General features: G+C 38.3%; 2 protein-coding genes across 3 annotated transcripts in view; both read right to left on the bottom strand.

The window, feature by feature from the left end:
- The window catches only part of abcc1 (ATP binding cassette subfamily C member 1 (ABCC1 blood group)), a 38084-nt gene extending 33574 nt beyond the window's left edge, over nucleotides 1-4510 (bottom strand). The window contains exon 1 of the mRNA XM_067615437.1: nucleotides 4363-4510. Within this exon, the coding sequence (XP_067471538.1) occupies nucleotides 4363-4410 (48 nt within the window). The 5' untranslated portion in view covers nucleotides 4411-4510. The remainder of the gene's footprint in view (nucleotides 1-4362) is intronic.
- A 3160-nt stretch (nucleotides 4511-7670) lies between these two features.
- On the bottom strand, nucleotides 7671-16478 carry LOC137201150 (sarcoplasmic reticulum histidine-rich calcium-binding protein). Of its 2 annotated transcripts, none has more exons than XM_067616056.1 (6): nucleotides 15567-16478; nucleotides 11462-11592; nucleotides 11060-11128; nucleotides 8432-8483; nucleotides 8049-8085; nucleotides 7671-7965 (listed from the first exon to the last, which is right to left on the bottom strand). In XM_067616056.1, exons 1-6 carry the CDS (start codon nucleotides 15997-15999, stop codon nucleotides 7926-7928), a joined length of 762 nt encoding a protein of 253 aa, XP_067472157.1. In that variant the 5' UTR covers nucleotides 16000-16478; the 3' UTR covers nucleotides 7671-7925. The 2 variants fall into 2 exon arrangements, with proteins under 2 accessions (XP_067472157.1, XP_067472156.1); XM_067616055.1 differs by having other exon boundaries at nucleotides 11462-11622; nucleotides 15567-16477.
- Between the last annotated feature and the right edge of the window lie 274 nt (nucleotides 16479-16752).

Raw genomic sequence — 16752 nt, 5'->3', positions numbered from 1 at the left:
ACGTAAAACATGATCAGATTTCCACTCAAGTCCTAAAACTAGATAAAGAGAAATCAGTTAAACAAATGAGACAAAAACTTTATACTTGTTCATTTATTTATTGAGGAAAATGATCCAATGTTACATATTTGTGTGTGGCAAAAGTATGTGAACCCCTAAGATTATCAATTCATTTGAAGGGGAAATTAGAGTGGGGTGTTTCAATCAATGGGATGACAATCAAGTGTGAGTCTGGGAGGCCCTGCCTTATTTAAAGAAGAGAAATCTGGATTTTCACTGTCAAACTCTGAGCTTCACAGAGTTTGACAGTTTGTGGAAGTGTGTCATGGCTCAAACAAAGGAGATTTCTGAGGACCTTAGAAGAAGAGTTGTTGATGCTCACCAAGCTGGAAAGGGTTACAAGACCATTTCTGAAGAGTTTGGACTCCACCAGTTGGCTGTCAGGCAGATCATATACAAATCGAACACATCCAACACCATAGTTACCCTCCCCAGGAGTGGTTGAACAACAAAAATCACACCAAGAGCAGGCGTGTAACAGTTCAGGAGGCCACAACGGACCCCAGGGTAACGTCTAGGAAACTGAAGGTCTCTCTTGCAGTGGCTACAGTCAATGTTAATGAGTCCACCATCAGGAAAACATTGAACATCAATGGTGTGCATAGCAGAGTTGCAAGGACAAAAGCCACTTCTCTCCAAACAGAACATTGCTGCTCTCTACGGTTCGCTCAAGACCACATGGATAAGCCAGAAGGTGACTGGAACAATGTTCTGTGAATGGATGAGACCAAAATCGAACTTTTTGGCTTGAATGAGAAGCATTGTGTTTGGCAATGAGCAAACACAGCATTCCAGCGTTGGAACCTTAACCCATCTGTGAAACATGGTGGAGGTAGTATCATGGTTTGGGCTGCTTTACTGCCTCTGAACCAGGATAGCTTGCAATTATTGATGGAGCTATGAGTTCTGAGTTGAACCAACAAATACTACATGAAAATGTCAAGGTATCTGTTCATGAACTGAAGCTCAACAGAAAGTGGGTCATGCAGTAAGACAACGACACTAAATCACAAGTCGTTCTACCAAAGAATGGTTAAAGCAGAAGAAAGATAATGTTTTGGAATGGCTGAGTCAAAGTCCTGACCTTAATCCTAAAGAAATGCTGTAGAAGGACCTGAAGCAGGCACTTCATGCAAAGAAGCCCACAACATCCCTGAGTTGAAACTGTTCTGTAAGGAGGAATGGGCTAAAATTCCTCCAAGCTGATGTGATGGGCTGATAAACAGTTACTGGAAACGTTTGGTTGAAGTTATTGCTGCAAAAGGGGGTCACACCAGTTACTGAAAGCAAGGGTTCACATGCTTTGAACAGGCATGGTGTCCATGGAAGGACACCACAGAGGAAGCCACTGCTCCTCAAAAGAAACATCAATGCATGTCTGAAGTTTGCTACTGGGAAAATGCTTTATGGACTGATGAAACTAAGGTAGAATTGTTTGGGAAGAACACACAGAACTACATATTAGGGGTGTGCCATATCATATTGTTCACGATAATACTGGTATAATTTTTAATCAGATAAAATAAAATTCATATAATGATAATGGAACTATTTCGATTGTTGATGTAATGGCATCATACCATTACTCCCAGCAACAACAAGCATGGCTGAAAGCAAAAGTAACATTGCTACGGACTACACAGTGGAGGAGTTAGTTCCAAAAAGGGGAGACATGTAATACATAAACCTGTTGTGTTTATGCTGACATATAAAACTATAACATTTATTTTGTATGAGTCAGTTTGCCCACCCCTACTACGCATGTTGCAAATAGGGCACTGCACAGAGGGATCATCATGATTTGGGGCTGCTTTGCTGCCTCTGGGCCTGGACAGTTTGCCATCAGAAGGGGAAAATTAAGTCCCAAGTTTTTAACACATCTCCAGTATGAAAGAGGTGATGGAATTGTTGCTGTGCTCTAGTATCATAGGTTACACTTGCACAATTGGAAGAACTTCAACAACTCAAAATGATCAGGAGTCACATCACTAACTGTTTTGGCTTTGTTGAGGTGACTCATACATATGTAGCCACGGTTATGGCTGCGGAGGAGTCATTCAGTCAGGAGTATCGTACAGAATAATGTCTGAGTGGCTGTCTGCCAGCTGAAGCTCAGTAGAGGTTGGGTGATGCAGCTGTAAAATTACCCTAAACATCAAAGTAAATCTACTACAGAATAGTTTCAAACAAAGAAAATCCGCCTTTTGGAGATCAGAGCCCAGACCTTGACCAAATAGAGATGCTGTGGAATGGCCTCAAGAGAGCCGTTCATACCAGACATCCTAAGAATATGTCTGAGCTGAAGCACTTCTGCAAGAAAGAATGGTCCAAAATTCCTCCTGAACGTTGTGCACGTCTGATCATATTCTTATCCTAAAACTCAATTACTTTTTTTCTGAGGTTTGCTTTATTAACTTTATTAAGATCTGCTCATTAATATAATCATTGCCACTAAAATGTCCTCATAAAACTCCATGTTCCTCACAGTCTGCCGGCAAGTTTGACTCACAAAAATAGTACCAAAGACTAACAAGAATTCAACACCACAGATCTTCAAGTACCGCTGTTCGAAATCAGCAGGCAAAAACATAATAAGCTAGGAGTGTCACTCAGTAGGGGACCTGAAACAATTAGAAAATATTAATAAAACCATGTGTCATTAGAGCAGTGCTGTAATGTGATAGAAATAAAGAGGGAATGCTTTGACATGAAGTTAGATGCTAAAAACATCTTTCTACTCATGATGGGAGGCGGTCATGTGACAGTGATATTAGAGGAGAACATAGAGGGATGTATGATAATATCAGCACGTCCTCATATCAGCTGATTAAGGCTTTAATATGAACATTGGCCAGAAATGAACATTTCTGCCAATATGACTGATTTGTTGCCTTCTCCCTGCCACCTGGCTGTGCTTCCCTCCACAGGCTGTTTCACCTTGATGGTCCTGATGCTTCCTCTGCAGGCTCAACTTCACTCAGCTACCCTACAGACCCACTTTTTCTTTCTTTCAAGTTTGTTATTCAGTATAAAGTGGGAAGAAACAGCGGGTCTGTTGGGCAGCTGAGTGAAGTGGAGCCTGCACAGGAAGCACCAGGACCATCAGGGTGAAACAGTACATGGAGGAGCTGCTATGTTCAGCTGCACAGATGGGAAACACATTGGCTGACAGGATGTACCACACTGTTTGGAAAAACTTCTTCTTGGCTCATAACAGCAGTTGGCAACCAGCGTATTAGGTGCATCATCACCACCTTCTGCTCCGCAGTGTGGACCAGAGATTAAATCCTACACATTAATCCTGTCCAGTTTTAATGCTGAGCTCCTGAACTCCAGTCTTCCTAAGCTCTTCCTGCATTTATTGTCTTTCTTGATCATACTTAGTACAATCTATGATTGCATGAGTTATAGTCTCTTCAGCCAGGTGGAAAAAATATGTGCATATATCAGTATCGGCAATCATCCAAAATGAGTTGGGAAATATCAGCATATCGGCAAGAAAATCCAATATCATGCATCCCTGGAGAACATTATAGTCTACAGGTGATGTTACACTGTCAGCTGCAACACAACATGATACTGGACACAGACCTGCAGTGACACAGAGGCAGCAGCTGTCACAGTGAGAGAAGTTTCTGAGCTACTACTGAAATGTAGATGTTGCTGTGCAAAAATCGCAATAAAAATCATAAAATCTAATAAAACTTTCAGGAAATTGGCAGACATGATGATGAAAATATGGTACACAGAATATTAACTTTAAGTTATATTTATTTCAGTTGATTTCGGTATCATATTAAACTCTAAATTCATTCAGATGACGACATTATAATTGTAAGTCAAACAAGTCTTTTCCTCAGGACTCATATGACAGGTCTGGATCACTCGTAAATTCTGTTCGTACCAGAGAGAAAACTCTAAGCGCGAGAAAATTGAAGAATTCCACAAATAATCTTAAATGCCTCTGAAGAACGAAGCTGTTCGTACGAGGGGATCATACATGAGGCCCAATGTGTTTGTCACTTGAGAGTTGTGTCAAATGAACATCAGATATCTTATGACCAGTTAATGCAGAGAAGCGGGTGATTCCAAACGTTCACTTACTTTTTCTTACGACTGGTTCTAAAACAGTGTTAAACCGCCCGGTTATTCGGGCTAATGTTGGTATTTGGTGCCGGCAGGGAAATGTAAACTACCGGGGCTAATGCAGGTCTACTAGCATGTGCCGGGTAGCTAATAACAATAACTAGACAGACTTCTCAGATAAAGGAAAAGACATGACGGTTGTGAAAATAAACTCACCCAAAATGGATCGGAACTGTCCAGACTGCAGAACTTGTCAAACCCCATTCGCCGCCACGCAATGGAAGTGTATTCCTGACTGTTAGAGATGTTTTTGGTGCTCAGTTTTGGTTTTGTAACCTGGCTGTGCAGGCGGAAGGTTGTTTCTCCTTCTTCTTCTCTGGTGGCTTACAAATGAACGTATAAGGTGCATACTGCCACCTGTTGTACCGGAATGAATTGTGGCTCTATGTTCCTGTGCATTTGAAGAATAATTGATAACGGAGCGATATTAATGACTACATTTTGTAATAATCTTATATGGTCAATTCACGTAACATAAAAAGACATTCAGTTTAAAATCATGAATAATATTTATCCGGCTGCTGAATCCTTACGGAAAAGATTTAAAAGAGCCTGAAACTATCGAGCATTTATTTTTCTCGTTTGGTTACATCGCAGTTTTTGCAGGCTCTTTACAGCTGATTAAATACCGGGGCTGGCAATCCTGCTCATATTCAACAGTTTTTTATTATTGTGTTTATTGTGTTATTATTGTGTTCATATTGTTGTATTGTTTGGATTATTGTTTGGTTCTGTTGCTTCCACCGTTTGTACTGTCCCGTGTCATATGAGTTATGTTAATCACTTATGTGTGAATATATGTGTGAATTATTATATTTTGCCTAGAAATGATCTTATGACTGATTCAAGAAACCTGCAGACTGGACAGTCTTTTCTTACCTTCTCAAACCCTGGTTTTGCAGAGCATAAATGTGCTCAGCACATTTTGACAACAATTCAATTTCAAGTGCCAGACTCAAAAGTTTAAAACCATGCTGTTGGCAGGTTTAATGTATGGGGCACAACATTGTATATTGGACTTATAACTTATGTTCCCAGTATACATGCTACATATAATATGCACAGTGTTTCATTGCTAATGTGACTAATGTTCTCTCATAAACCTGAATTCATCTATATTTGGATGGTAACATTGGATTTTTTGGCTCTGTGTAATATGAGGGTGGCTCAAGGTAATTTCTATGAATAACATTGTGATGATTTTTTGTTCTTTCTACTTGACTTACCAGGATTGGAACCGTACATGGTACACTTCTAACCCAGACCTCACCCAGTGCCTCCAGAACACTGTCCTGGTGTGGCTGCCATGCCTCTACCTCTGGCTCATCACACATGTATGGGCCTACTTCCATGGGTTAATTTCTTGGACAATCTGTAGAACTAATTAAATACTTAATGTACTGTATATTTCAATGTACTCCTGCACTAAATGACCAGTGTTACCAATTTTCCTACCTGATATCTCATATTTGTTGTCTCACCCAATCTTGTTGGGATTAGGCTCCAGAGCCCCTGGACGATGCAGGTTTAAATGATGGATGAGCTTTCCATCTATATATTCCTTCAAACCATAAACATTATTGCATATTTAATTATTTGAACCCTTCCCACCAGTGTGCTATATAATGTCAGCCTCACTCTGTCCCATATTTTCTTTATAGTGACTAGTATACAGTATAGCAGGATTTTGTTCATGACATTTTTAATCCTCAAATCTGTAAAAGTGAGTTAACAATGAATACATTTTGGGTTTATCATTTTTTGCTGTGTTCTGTACATATATTGCTGTGTCATGCTGTGAAAGAGGCCTCAATGAGCAGGGGTGAACAGGATGGTGGACTCTGATCTGAGATAAGCTACATGGAAGCAAAGTGCTGAACTGTGAGTGTTAGGTTAAAAAGCTTGAGACCATGTGAGACCATTTTGACAACCAGTCTTATAAGAGGTGTGTCTTGTTGTAACTATAAAATAACAATTGTAACCTAAGTTCGAAGAGAGAGAGAGAGAGAGAGAGAGAGAGAGAGAGAGAGAGAGAAAGAGAGAGACCTGCCAGGCTTGAGTTGTTTAACAAGTTTTCTTAACTTAAATGTTTTATACAAGTAGCATAGCTCAGTGCGTAGTGACTGTGCAGTCTATAGAGAGAGAGAGAGAGAGAGAGAGAGAGAGAGAGAGAGAAAGAGACGGTAATCTCAGGTTAAATCTTACAATGGTTGTTGCTCTTTTAATATTTCTAAATATTTGTAAGCACATGAAGTATTTCTCCACCATTTCAATAAGGTTATTTATCATTGTACCAAATAATAGCAATATAGGTAACACCTTACAATATAGTACACAAACTATATCCTGTTCCTTGTGGACTAAGGGACAAGTGAGGAACAAATCATGACAAACTGATAATTGATGAATCACTAACAAGCAGTTCCTGAGCAACTCTGAATGTAGGACTGTATATTAGGTAATGATGAGTAAGAGAGCAGACTGGGAGATATTAGTGTATCATTAGGTAATGATTAGTTGATAGTCACATATCTGTAAATTGATCATAATGACCACTTTCTTCATGAGTCATTCCTAATCAATCAGCTGCTGATCTGCACAAAACTAGTAACTACTTATTCATTACTAGTTACTTAAACATAAGTTACTCATTTTGTACCCCTCAAGTAATGCATCATACTATGTAGTTACAAAGTAACCCCTCATTACTTCAAGAATATTACTATTATAGTACTATTTACTTACTATTACTTACCCTTTTTGTTCTCCTCAAGTAAAGTGGCACATCATACTTCATGATTACCCGTCTTTTTTATTAAGCTTCATTCATTCACAGCCCAACTCTCTCTGCAGGAACGCCCTGACCACACCTCATATCAGATCACATCATATCAGTGACACACATTCACACTGCTGCTCAGTACTTGCTAAAGGACACATCACGGGTCACAAGCACTACTTTTTCACTTTCCCCACCCAGATTAATCCTGCTGGTCCGGGAATTGAACTGGACAAACAAGAGTGAGTAATGGTGAGGTAATCATGAAATAATGAGTAACAAACAGGGAATTTTGAACTAAAAAGACTTTAACTTTTGAAAATAACCACTTAAACTGTTAAACTTGGTCTGCTGAAGCCTCACATTAGCCTCAGCTAAACATTAGAATGCATTTTTGCACAGAACAGGGTCTGTAGATTTTGTTCTCCATCACTTACATTGGAATCGCATTAGGAAGGGACCTCTTCATGGCCAGTATAGACAGGTGCAACAACTACAGAGACCAATAACTCTTTCAGTGTATAGATGGACATGGCAATATGGTTTTAATGCAGACTTGAAAAAATGTGAACCTATCCTTTAAAGTCAAAGTGAAGTTGCAAGTCTTTTAGCTTAGCTTTGACACTGAACAGAGAACCTCATATTTTTAGTGTAGTGAGCATTTCATAACCAATAAATCAATCAGTGAAAATGTCCCCTCTTTTTATTTAACATCCCGTTGTGTTTGAGTAGCACAAATATGATTTCAAATACATCATTTTCCTTAAAATTACGACTTAGGTTTGTTGTTTAACAACAGTACACAGACATATCAAGTTATTCTTTTAACAATTTCTATTCAGTCATCATGTTCTCAAGGAAAAAGACAAAAATAACAATGAAAATCAGATGTGAAGATGAAACATTAGTTTGGCCACATGGTGGCAACATTTGGTTGGGTTCAGTTTTCTTCATCATCTTCAAAGATATCAGCTACAGTCCTGTGGATGGAGATACAAACAGGGGTTACAGACTGTGGTTCATAAACTGGATGGGGTTACAGTTAAGTGGAAATAAGACCTACTTGTAGATTGATCCAGTCACTTCATCAAGAAAACCTCCTGAAGAAAAGAGACACAGTAAAGTCTATGTTAACAAACAGTGTCGCCTTGCAGTTTTGTAATATAACACTCCACTGTAGAAATCTAAGCATAATTATTTGATTGAGGGGATCAAGTATTACTTCCTCTAAGATTGTTGTTCATTTATAAACACAACAAAACAAGATTTAGTCCACTCTGCTGCTGGATTAGAGAAAAAATTCTCCACTTAGGAGTCACCAGTTGAAAGCTTCTCTTTGTATAACAGGAGTGACCAGTTAAAATGAGCAGCAAGAAAACTTTCCTTTTCTGACAGAATATTGTGAGATTTTGTTTTTCTCACTGTGGCAGCTCAGCATTGACTCACCAGGCTGGCAAAGAGTTTGGCAAGCAGGACACACATGGCAGTAACCGCACATCTGTGAACAAGACAGAAACAAGGCCAGTAATGAATACAGACAAGAGTGATGAATGTAAACAGTGTCATTGTATCACAAGAAGCCTCATCCACAACTGTCTGTTTCCAACCTGCTGAAACTACACTGCCAAATAAAACAAATCACTTTTTAAAAAAAATAAAAAGCCATTTTTTGACATAACTATGACTTAGGATCTCACTATTTTTATTTAGTGAGTTTTTCCCTTAGTATCTCTCAATCTTAACCTACTCTTTGTCTTATTATTATTATCACATATATATTTTTGCTGGCTGTCATGAGCTTCAACATGAATGAAAATATGTGTATATGAATATGTAAATTTGAATGATTAAGAAAGGATAATGTGCACCATAGGCAGCCAAAATGGCCTTGAAAGAGAACTGTTTAAATATTTAGGATATCTGTATCTAAATGGAACCAGCTATTGGGTGATATTTGGAAACAGCAACAAGTCTAGGCTGCTTTGTGTATAAGTTTGGTTGAAGATGAATGTGTCTGGACAGAGTTCCTCACCCTGTGCTGATTAAGACTTGTAAACTGGCTTAAATTTTACATTTAAATTGTGTGTAGTTTGTAAGGCATCAAGCCAAATGATGACTCACAGCATTGAAAGTCTAGTGTCTGCTTAGACATCACAGTAAACAGACAATTTTCATGGCTCTTGCAATACTCAGGTCCACATAGTGGATAGCGTGAACAGTGTCCTTTTTTGAGGAAAGGTCGCAGGGGTCACCCAAAGTATTTACTTTCCACCTCTTATGCTCATGAATATTCACAGAAAATATCATGTAAAACAGACATTAGACATTTGGAGATACCTTATCATGGCACAAGGTGTTGGTGAGGGGAAATTTTTGACCTGACAGTGATACTAGAGGAAAAGTCAGGGGTCATCAAAGTTAATTTACCTCTTCAACTGGGGCTAAAAATATCCAAGTAGCAAATTTTATGGTCAGTAGTTGTCAAGATATCTTGCTCTGAACCAGTGTTGGACAGACTGACTGATGGCCAAAATGACCTAATGATCATAATCATCCATAGGCATGACACAGTTTGACTTGGATGTTGGATGATTTAGGTCTTTAAATCAGACGAAAAGTGAAAGCTGCTATACGGTTATACTTTGTTTTTGTGATTTTGAACCCACTTTTTTTTAGTTTCGTGTAATTTTGGTGGTGGTGTTACTGGCTTATTCTGCATTATAATATGTATTTGTGTGGTTTTTCAAGCATGGCTTTCAAACCAAGTTGTTTGGGTTAGCATCCCTGGGCTTTAAGGAGTCAAACGTCAAAAGGCCTCAAGCTGTTTATTTTTCAACAAGTCTACAGCCACGCTCATGGTTCTGGGAGTTTATACTACTGTTAACACACTCATCTGTAGCAGGATATGTTTACCATGGTCACCATCTCAGTTTATCCTGCTAACATTTGCTAATTAGCAGGAAACACAGTATAACAAAGTCAAATTAGTTTAGCAGGTATTAATATTTATTAATTTATATATATTATTGTATACATTTTGACCTGAGATGGAGCTAGATGAAAAGTAAGATAATCACCAAAGTCATTACAACTTATTGTGAAGGGGAACATGAATGTCTGCACCAAATTTCATTGTAATCCATCCCATATTTGTTAAAATATTTCACTCAGAACCAAAAATGTCAACCTGCTGGTGGCATGATGGGAAAAGTCAGAGTGTCACACAAGTCTGATCAAAAAGTTGGTCAGGGGAAGAGAGGGAATTATGCCCTGATTATGGTCCTATAGACAAATGTCAAGAGGTCATCTATGAGACATTAAGAATCATCCTCTGGAGACCATGAACATAATGCTCATATAAAAGGGATTCTGATATCTGTATGGTGGTTTTGATATCTTGTCACACAGGTCAAACCAAAGTTTTACTTTACCTTTTAGTAATGATAGCCATCAAAATAATATTAATTTAAAAATATATACTGTATATTAGCCATTAGTCATTTTGATGTGATTATGGTTTATACATACACTTACGGAGCACTTTATTAGAAACATGCGCAATCCCTCCTTATGTATGTTAATGAGGTGGACAAAATGTAAGGAATACTTCTCAATATAATGCACTCCAGTGCACCACCACTACCCACTATGACCTCAATAATAACATAAAGTAGAATTATCACCTTTCTGAAAATGTCAATAAAAACTGAAAATGTATAAGCTTTGTAAAAGTAGAATTTATGGCAGAGCTGTTGTACTGGATTGCATTAGACTGCACATGTGTTCCTAATAAAGTGCTTGGTGAGTGTATTTAATTAATATATTCTTTGATATACTGTAGATTAATTTTATTCCTTTTAGACAAAAACAGCAATCATCAAATTAGCCTCATATATAGAATCACATTAATAACAGCATTTGTGATCTATATGAAGTGTGCCACAGGCAGAAGCACATCACTTTAATATGTACATGTATCAAAAAACATAGCTGATTAAGATTTTCCTTTACTTTGGGTTTACATGGGAGAATGTACTGGCCGAGTCAAATGTGATGTAATGCGTATTTTCTCACCTTGCATTCATCACAGTGTTCAGACTTGTCTCCCTCTTCACAAGGACATTTATCACAGCTGTCACAGTGCTGAAAGGAGAGGGCAGCGTCAGAAAGGGTTATACATAACAGAACCTACACAGCCTTAGAGAGGACATATGTAAAGTGCAGGATTGTGTATATGTACTACCTCCACTTCAATACGTAATGAAAGAAATCTTAGCACAGTTGGTTCCCATTGCTACAAATTGTGATGTTTGTTTTACTGACAGAATTTTGTGAAGGTCTCTAGTTTCCTGACTGCAGCCACTTGACCTGTGATGACTACATGCAGTTTCTTTAATATAATTTTGAGGAAATTTGCGATTTATGTCTCCAACACTGATGATATGACATTTGTGCATGTTTCTTAATCAGACATACCTCACAGAAGTCACAATATGAGCACAGAGAGCCCTTGTGATAACCTTCATGATCGTCATGTTCGTCGTCATGTTCGTCGTCATCGTCGTCATCATCGTCATCATCGTCTTCATCGTCTTCGTCATCATCGTCTTCGTCGTCATCGTCGTCGCCATCATCATCTGCACATAATATTGATAATAAATATATAACTTTTAAAATAAAATACTTCAACAGACACTCAACAACGTTAAATCAAAATATATGCTCAACCATTGATAATGTGAACATAAAGTGAAATAAAGCCTGTCAGTTAGATGTTACAGTCATTTTGGAGTAACTTAAAATCTAGACTACATTTATGAAAGATAAATGAAGTCTATACAAAGCCAGAATATAAAAGATATTGACATGACATGTCTCTTTACTTGGGCTCCACAGGACTGTGATTTCTGAGACTCAAATCAAAAATCAGCAATAAACCTTTTTGTGATTCAGTATATTTACTAATTTTTTTGCAAATTGCATTTTCACCTACAACATCACAGAGAAATGGCTGAAAGTTTAAGTAATAATAATCTTTGCTAGGATAATGATGGAAATACCTACAATTAAGTCTATATTTAAAAGAAGAGTTGTTAGATTTACAACTTCTCATGGAAAAAAATCCTTGAAATTTAGTAGAAATGCCTGAATTATACAATTAAAGTCATACACCTGAAAAAAAAACCAAATTCTTACAATAAAGTCATAATTCTGAGATTAAACTCAAAATCATAATTCTTTTCTCATTTTCCTCAGAATTCTGACAATAAACTTACATCTTGACTATAGGCCCATTTCTCTCCTCTAAGGTGTGAATTATAAACTGAAAGTGTATGGTTATGTATACTGAGTAGCCAAAAAATAGAACATTGTACATACAATTAGTCCTCTAACAAATACATTTGTGAAACTTTGTTGTTGACAAAGTCAGAGGTGTTACCACAGACACTGTAGAGTGTGGTCTAGATGTAGAGAAACGACTCCACCACAATGTACAACCTGAGAGGAGTCATTAAATAGAACTGGGCCAACACACAAAAACTAGGTGCTGCATTTGACTTGATGTGGTCATTTGGAATACATTTTCAGTTTAAGTTCATGTTCAACTTAAACCAAACTCATTGAGACCAGCAATGGTGACAGACATATTCAGATCCCTTACTTTAGTGATAGGAGAAATAGCACAATGTAGATATACTGACTTACAAGGAAAAGTCCTGAATTCAAAAAATCAAAATTCAAATGTATGGAAGTATTAAAAGTATAAAAGTACTCATTATGCAGCAGATTGGTGTCTGTTGATGTTATGTTATTGTATATTATTAATTATAATTATTACTAAAGCATTAACCTGTAAGTAGCATTTTAATGTTACAAGTGGCGAGAACATTTTAACTATTTTATATTCTGCTGGGTAGTTAAATATATATCATTGTATCACTTTTTATAAAAGCTGACACTATGGTATGTCAAAATTGAATTTGCAAGGTAATAAGTGAACACAGAAGGGGCGACTGTGACTGGGGCGGTAGAGTAGGTCGTCCACCAGACCACCAATCAGAAGGTTGGTGGTCCGATCCCCGGCATGTTGAAGTGTCCTTGGGAAAGATACTGAACCCCAAATTTGTGTGAGTGATAATTAGAAACAATGTAAAGTACTTTGGATAAAAAACACTATATCGCTCCTGATGAGCAGGTTGGCACCTTGCATGGCAGCCTCTGCCATCAGTGTATAAATGTGTGTGTGAATGGAAGAATGTTGGCAGGTGTTGTAAAGCACTTTCAGTGGTCAGTAAACTAGAAACGTGCTACATAAATGCAGTCCATTTACTGCTGTCAGATAAATGGAGTCTAGTGTAGCAAAAGATTGAAGTATTTGCAAATGTAGAGCAGTACTTTACTTTTACTTTTAGTAAAAGTACCTATATTCCACCACTGGTCACCAGTTTTCAATACAAATATGTTGCAAAGTACACAATTTGAATGTTATTACATTTGTATTCACCAGTAACAATTGGAAGTATTGTTTGATCATATCAATTTTCGGTTTCTATTACTTTAACAGGCTGACTTAAAGGTGTTGGGAATGTGTTTTTCATTTTTTAAATCACCAAACCAAACCAATGCCCCCCCTCCCTTCCCCTACTGTAATCTTCAGACAAGCATTTATAAAACACACTTCATATAGAACATGCTGTGGGCAGAACAGGTACTCACACGTTTCAAATGTTTGACACTCTGGTCCTTGTACAGGTATTATGACCAAACATATTTGATAAAAGTAATGATGCTCTCTGTGCATTCTAACAGTTCTAATACAAATTGTCTGCCTTTGGTAACAGATTTGCAGTTATGCCGTTTATGATCATTTGATTTATTTAATGAATGAAAGTAAGAGTAAAGACATATGGACAGTGGTGATTGTCAAATTTGCTACACATGTTCACAGTCATTACAAAATCACATTTCTGTCAAACAAGAAAAAAAAAACAATAACCAACCAAAGAACAACCATTTCATCTCTTGACAATTTGATATTTGACAGAGCTGAAACTCATTTACTTCTTCTATAGAAAGAGATGTTTCTCTCTTTTCCCAAACACTCTCTTCCTGAAAAATGCACAGCAAATCCACTGTTGTAACATTTCATAACAAATGAGGAATTATACATCTGTTCAGCTTGGTTTAAAAAATGACTCAAATATTTGTTTTTAATTATCAGAGTGCCAAATAAGCATCGAAAAGTAAGGAAAATTGCATACAATTCTAAACAAATATTCATCATTAAAGTAAGCTATTGAAATGTGCATCAAAAGTTATTATTTTATCTAATGGTTTGGAACATCAGCATTTTAGGAAATAAAAAGAGGTGTGATTATTACACTGTTCAGATACATTGAAAATGATTCTATTATCTTATTTGTGTTCAGCAATTGTACAAGTGCACACATCAGACTTTTCTGTTCATGACATGCTTCTTCAACAGACAGTGGCAATGCTCCACAGAGAAAGAAAGAGATTGAGAGATATTGAGAAAGAGAGAAACTTTACATCTGTTGGTACTCTAAGCTTTTAAATGAATTAATTTTGGTAGTGGCCCTCCTGCACCTCCCCTCACGCTTTAATTTCCCTCTGTCTGTTTATCTAGAACTCTGATATCACTGTCTCTCTTTCTTTCTCTGTAGGTTCACATAAAGACACAAATGCAGGTCAGTCTGATCCAAAACAAATGAGAAAGGAAGTAGTAGTAGAGAAATCATTCTTTCAAATGAAACACAAATCAAAAGATCTCAGACTAATGACCCCAATGACTGACTTCCAAGTCAGGCTTGGTTTGTGTGAAATAGTTTTTTTGTTCTTTCTCTCTCTCAAATCAATGCTTCTGCAGTCCCCAAGTTCATATCTAGTGTACTGTGCGAAGGACTTCGGACAGTTGGACTTCAGATGGGCCAGTTCAATTTTCTCAGAGTGCTCATAACTCTAGTTAAGCAGGGAAAAGAACACAGTGTCAGAGACAGCAAAGGAAATGGACAGCTGGAAAGGGGTGGAGGAGGGACTTTGATTACCTGAGTTCTGGGACATTAAAGTAAGAACTGACAAAGAGATGATGAGGTTGCAAGAATATTAACGAGAGGGGAGTGGCTAATGTTTGGCTTAGCTCCTCCCCTTTCGCACACTGCCCTGTAATGTGCATGCACACGTTTGTAACTAATACGCATCGCAAATTGTCAAAGCATCAGCCATCACTGACACTTTAAATACAACAGTAACATCGCTGCATCAGAACTGTGATCTACTTTGTTTCCTGAGCTGTGTTTTGGCAATTTGAACAGCCAATCGCAACCCAACCTGGAACAAACAGCATAATGTCATTCAAATTCAAAGGTCAGGGACCTCTGATGCTTAGACAGTACATAGCCTGCAGTATGCATCAGGTACATATGTCTGCATATATGATAGTACAGAAAGACACAAATTGAACATATACACCTAAGAACATATAAAAAACATGCATATAAACAATTACCACTAAAAACTAGGAGTAGTAAACAAAAACTACTGCATATTTAAAGTGACTGACCTTCATGATCATCATCATCATCGTCGTCGTCGTCGTCGTCGTCGTCATCATCATCATCGTCGTCGTCGTCGTCGTCGTCATCATCATCGTCATCGTCGTCGTCGTCATCATCATCGTCGTCATCATCGTCGTCGTCATCATCATCATCGTCATCATCATCATCGTCATCATCGTCGTCGTCATCATCGTCGTCATCATCATCATCGTCGTCATCATCATCATCGTCGTCGTCATCATCATCATCATCGTGATCATCATCATCGTCGTCGTCGTCGTCATCATGATCATCATCGTCGTCGTCATCATCAGCCACCAGGCCTTGCTCGGAGCGGAATGGCAGATCCTGTGCCTTGGCAGTGGGAGCCAGTGGGGTGTGGAAGGAGCAGAGCAGCGCCAGCAGCAGCGCAAGAATAAAACTTCTCAACGATGCCATGTTTACAGCCAAGACTGGGCCAACTAGTGAGGAATTACCCTGCAATCACTGCAGGAGTCCAGCACTGCAGGTCTTAGCCTATTTGTCCCCCTTCACAAATTCAAACCCACTTGTACGTACACACACTCAGACTGCTACAGTAGGGAATGCACCAATTATAATGGCCTCCAATAGACAAGGTCCAGTGTAGAGAAGATATTCCAAGATGAGATCCAGACACTTGTTCCAAACTCCTGGCAAAAATGATCCTTGGAAAAGCAGGTGTCCTCGCTTTGAATCTGGGACCACAACAAGACAGGTGTCTCTTAGTCCAGCACTTGAATGATCAGTTGGCTGCAATAAACAGCTGAGAGGAGAGCAGTCAGTAACTGGTCAACAGAGACACAAACAGGACTAATGTGAGAGCGACAGAAAAAGAGTGAGACCAACCTATGGGGTAAGCTGATAAGAAGGGGGGCAGTCAGGTTGACTGACAGGGGCAAATGCTGCTGGGAAGGCCTGCACTATCCATAAGTAAGTTGCTCAGAGAAGAGGGGAGTGATTGGAGAGGGGTATAAGGAAGGAGTGGAGCATGCTAGCTTTTCCATCATCATCAAATATTTAAGTTTAACTTTAGAACAAATGTTCAAGCTTAACTTCGGAGACTACCACAGCAGAGGTAGGCCCAGGCAATGATGACCATATATTGTAAGAGAGAGGGGGAGGATGATTGTACTAGCCAGACCTTCCTACTATACTCTGGATGTTGTATCA

The sequence above is a fragment of the Thunnus thynnus genome, chromosome 17 (genome assembly GCF_963924715.1).
Source record: "Thunnus thynnus chromosome 17, fThuThy2.1, whole genome shotgun sequence".
Lineage (NCBI taxonomy): Eukaryota > Metazoa > Chordata > Actinopteri > Scombriformes > Scombridae > Thunnus > Thunnus thynnus.
This window is presented reverse-complemented; position numbering and strand designations above follow the sequence as displayed.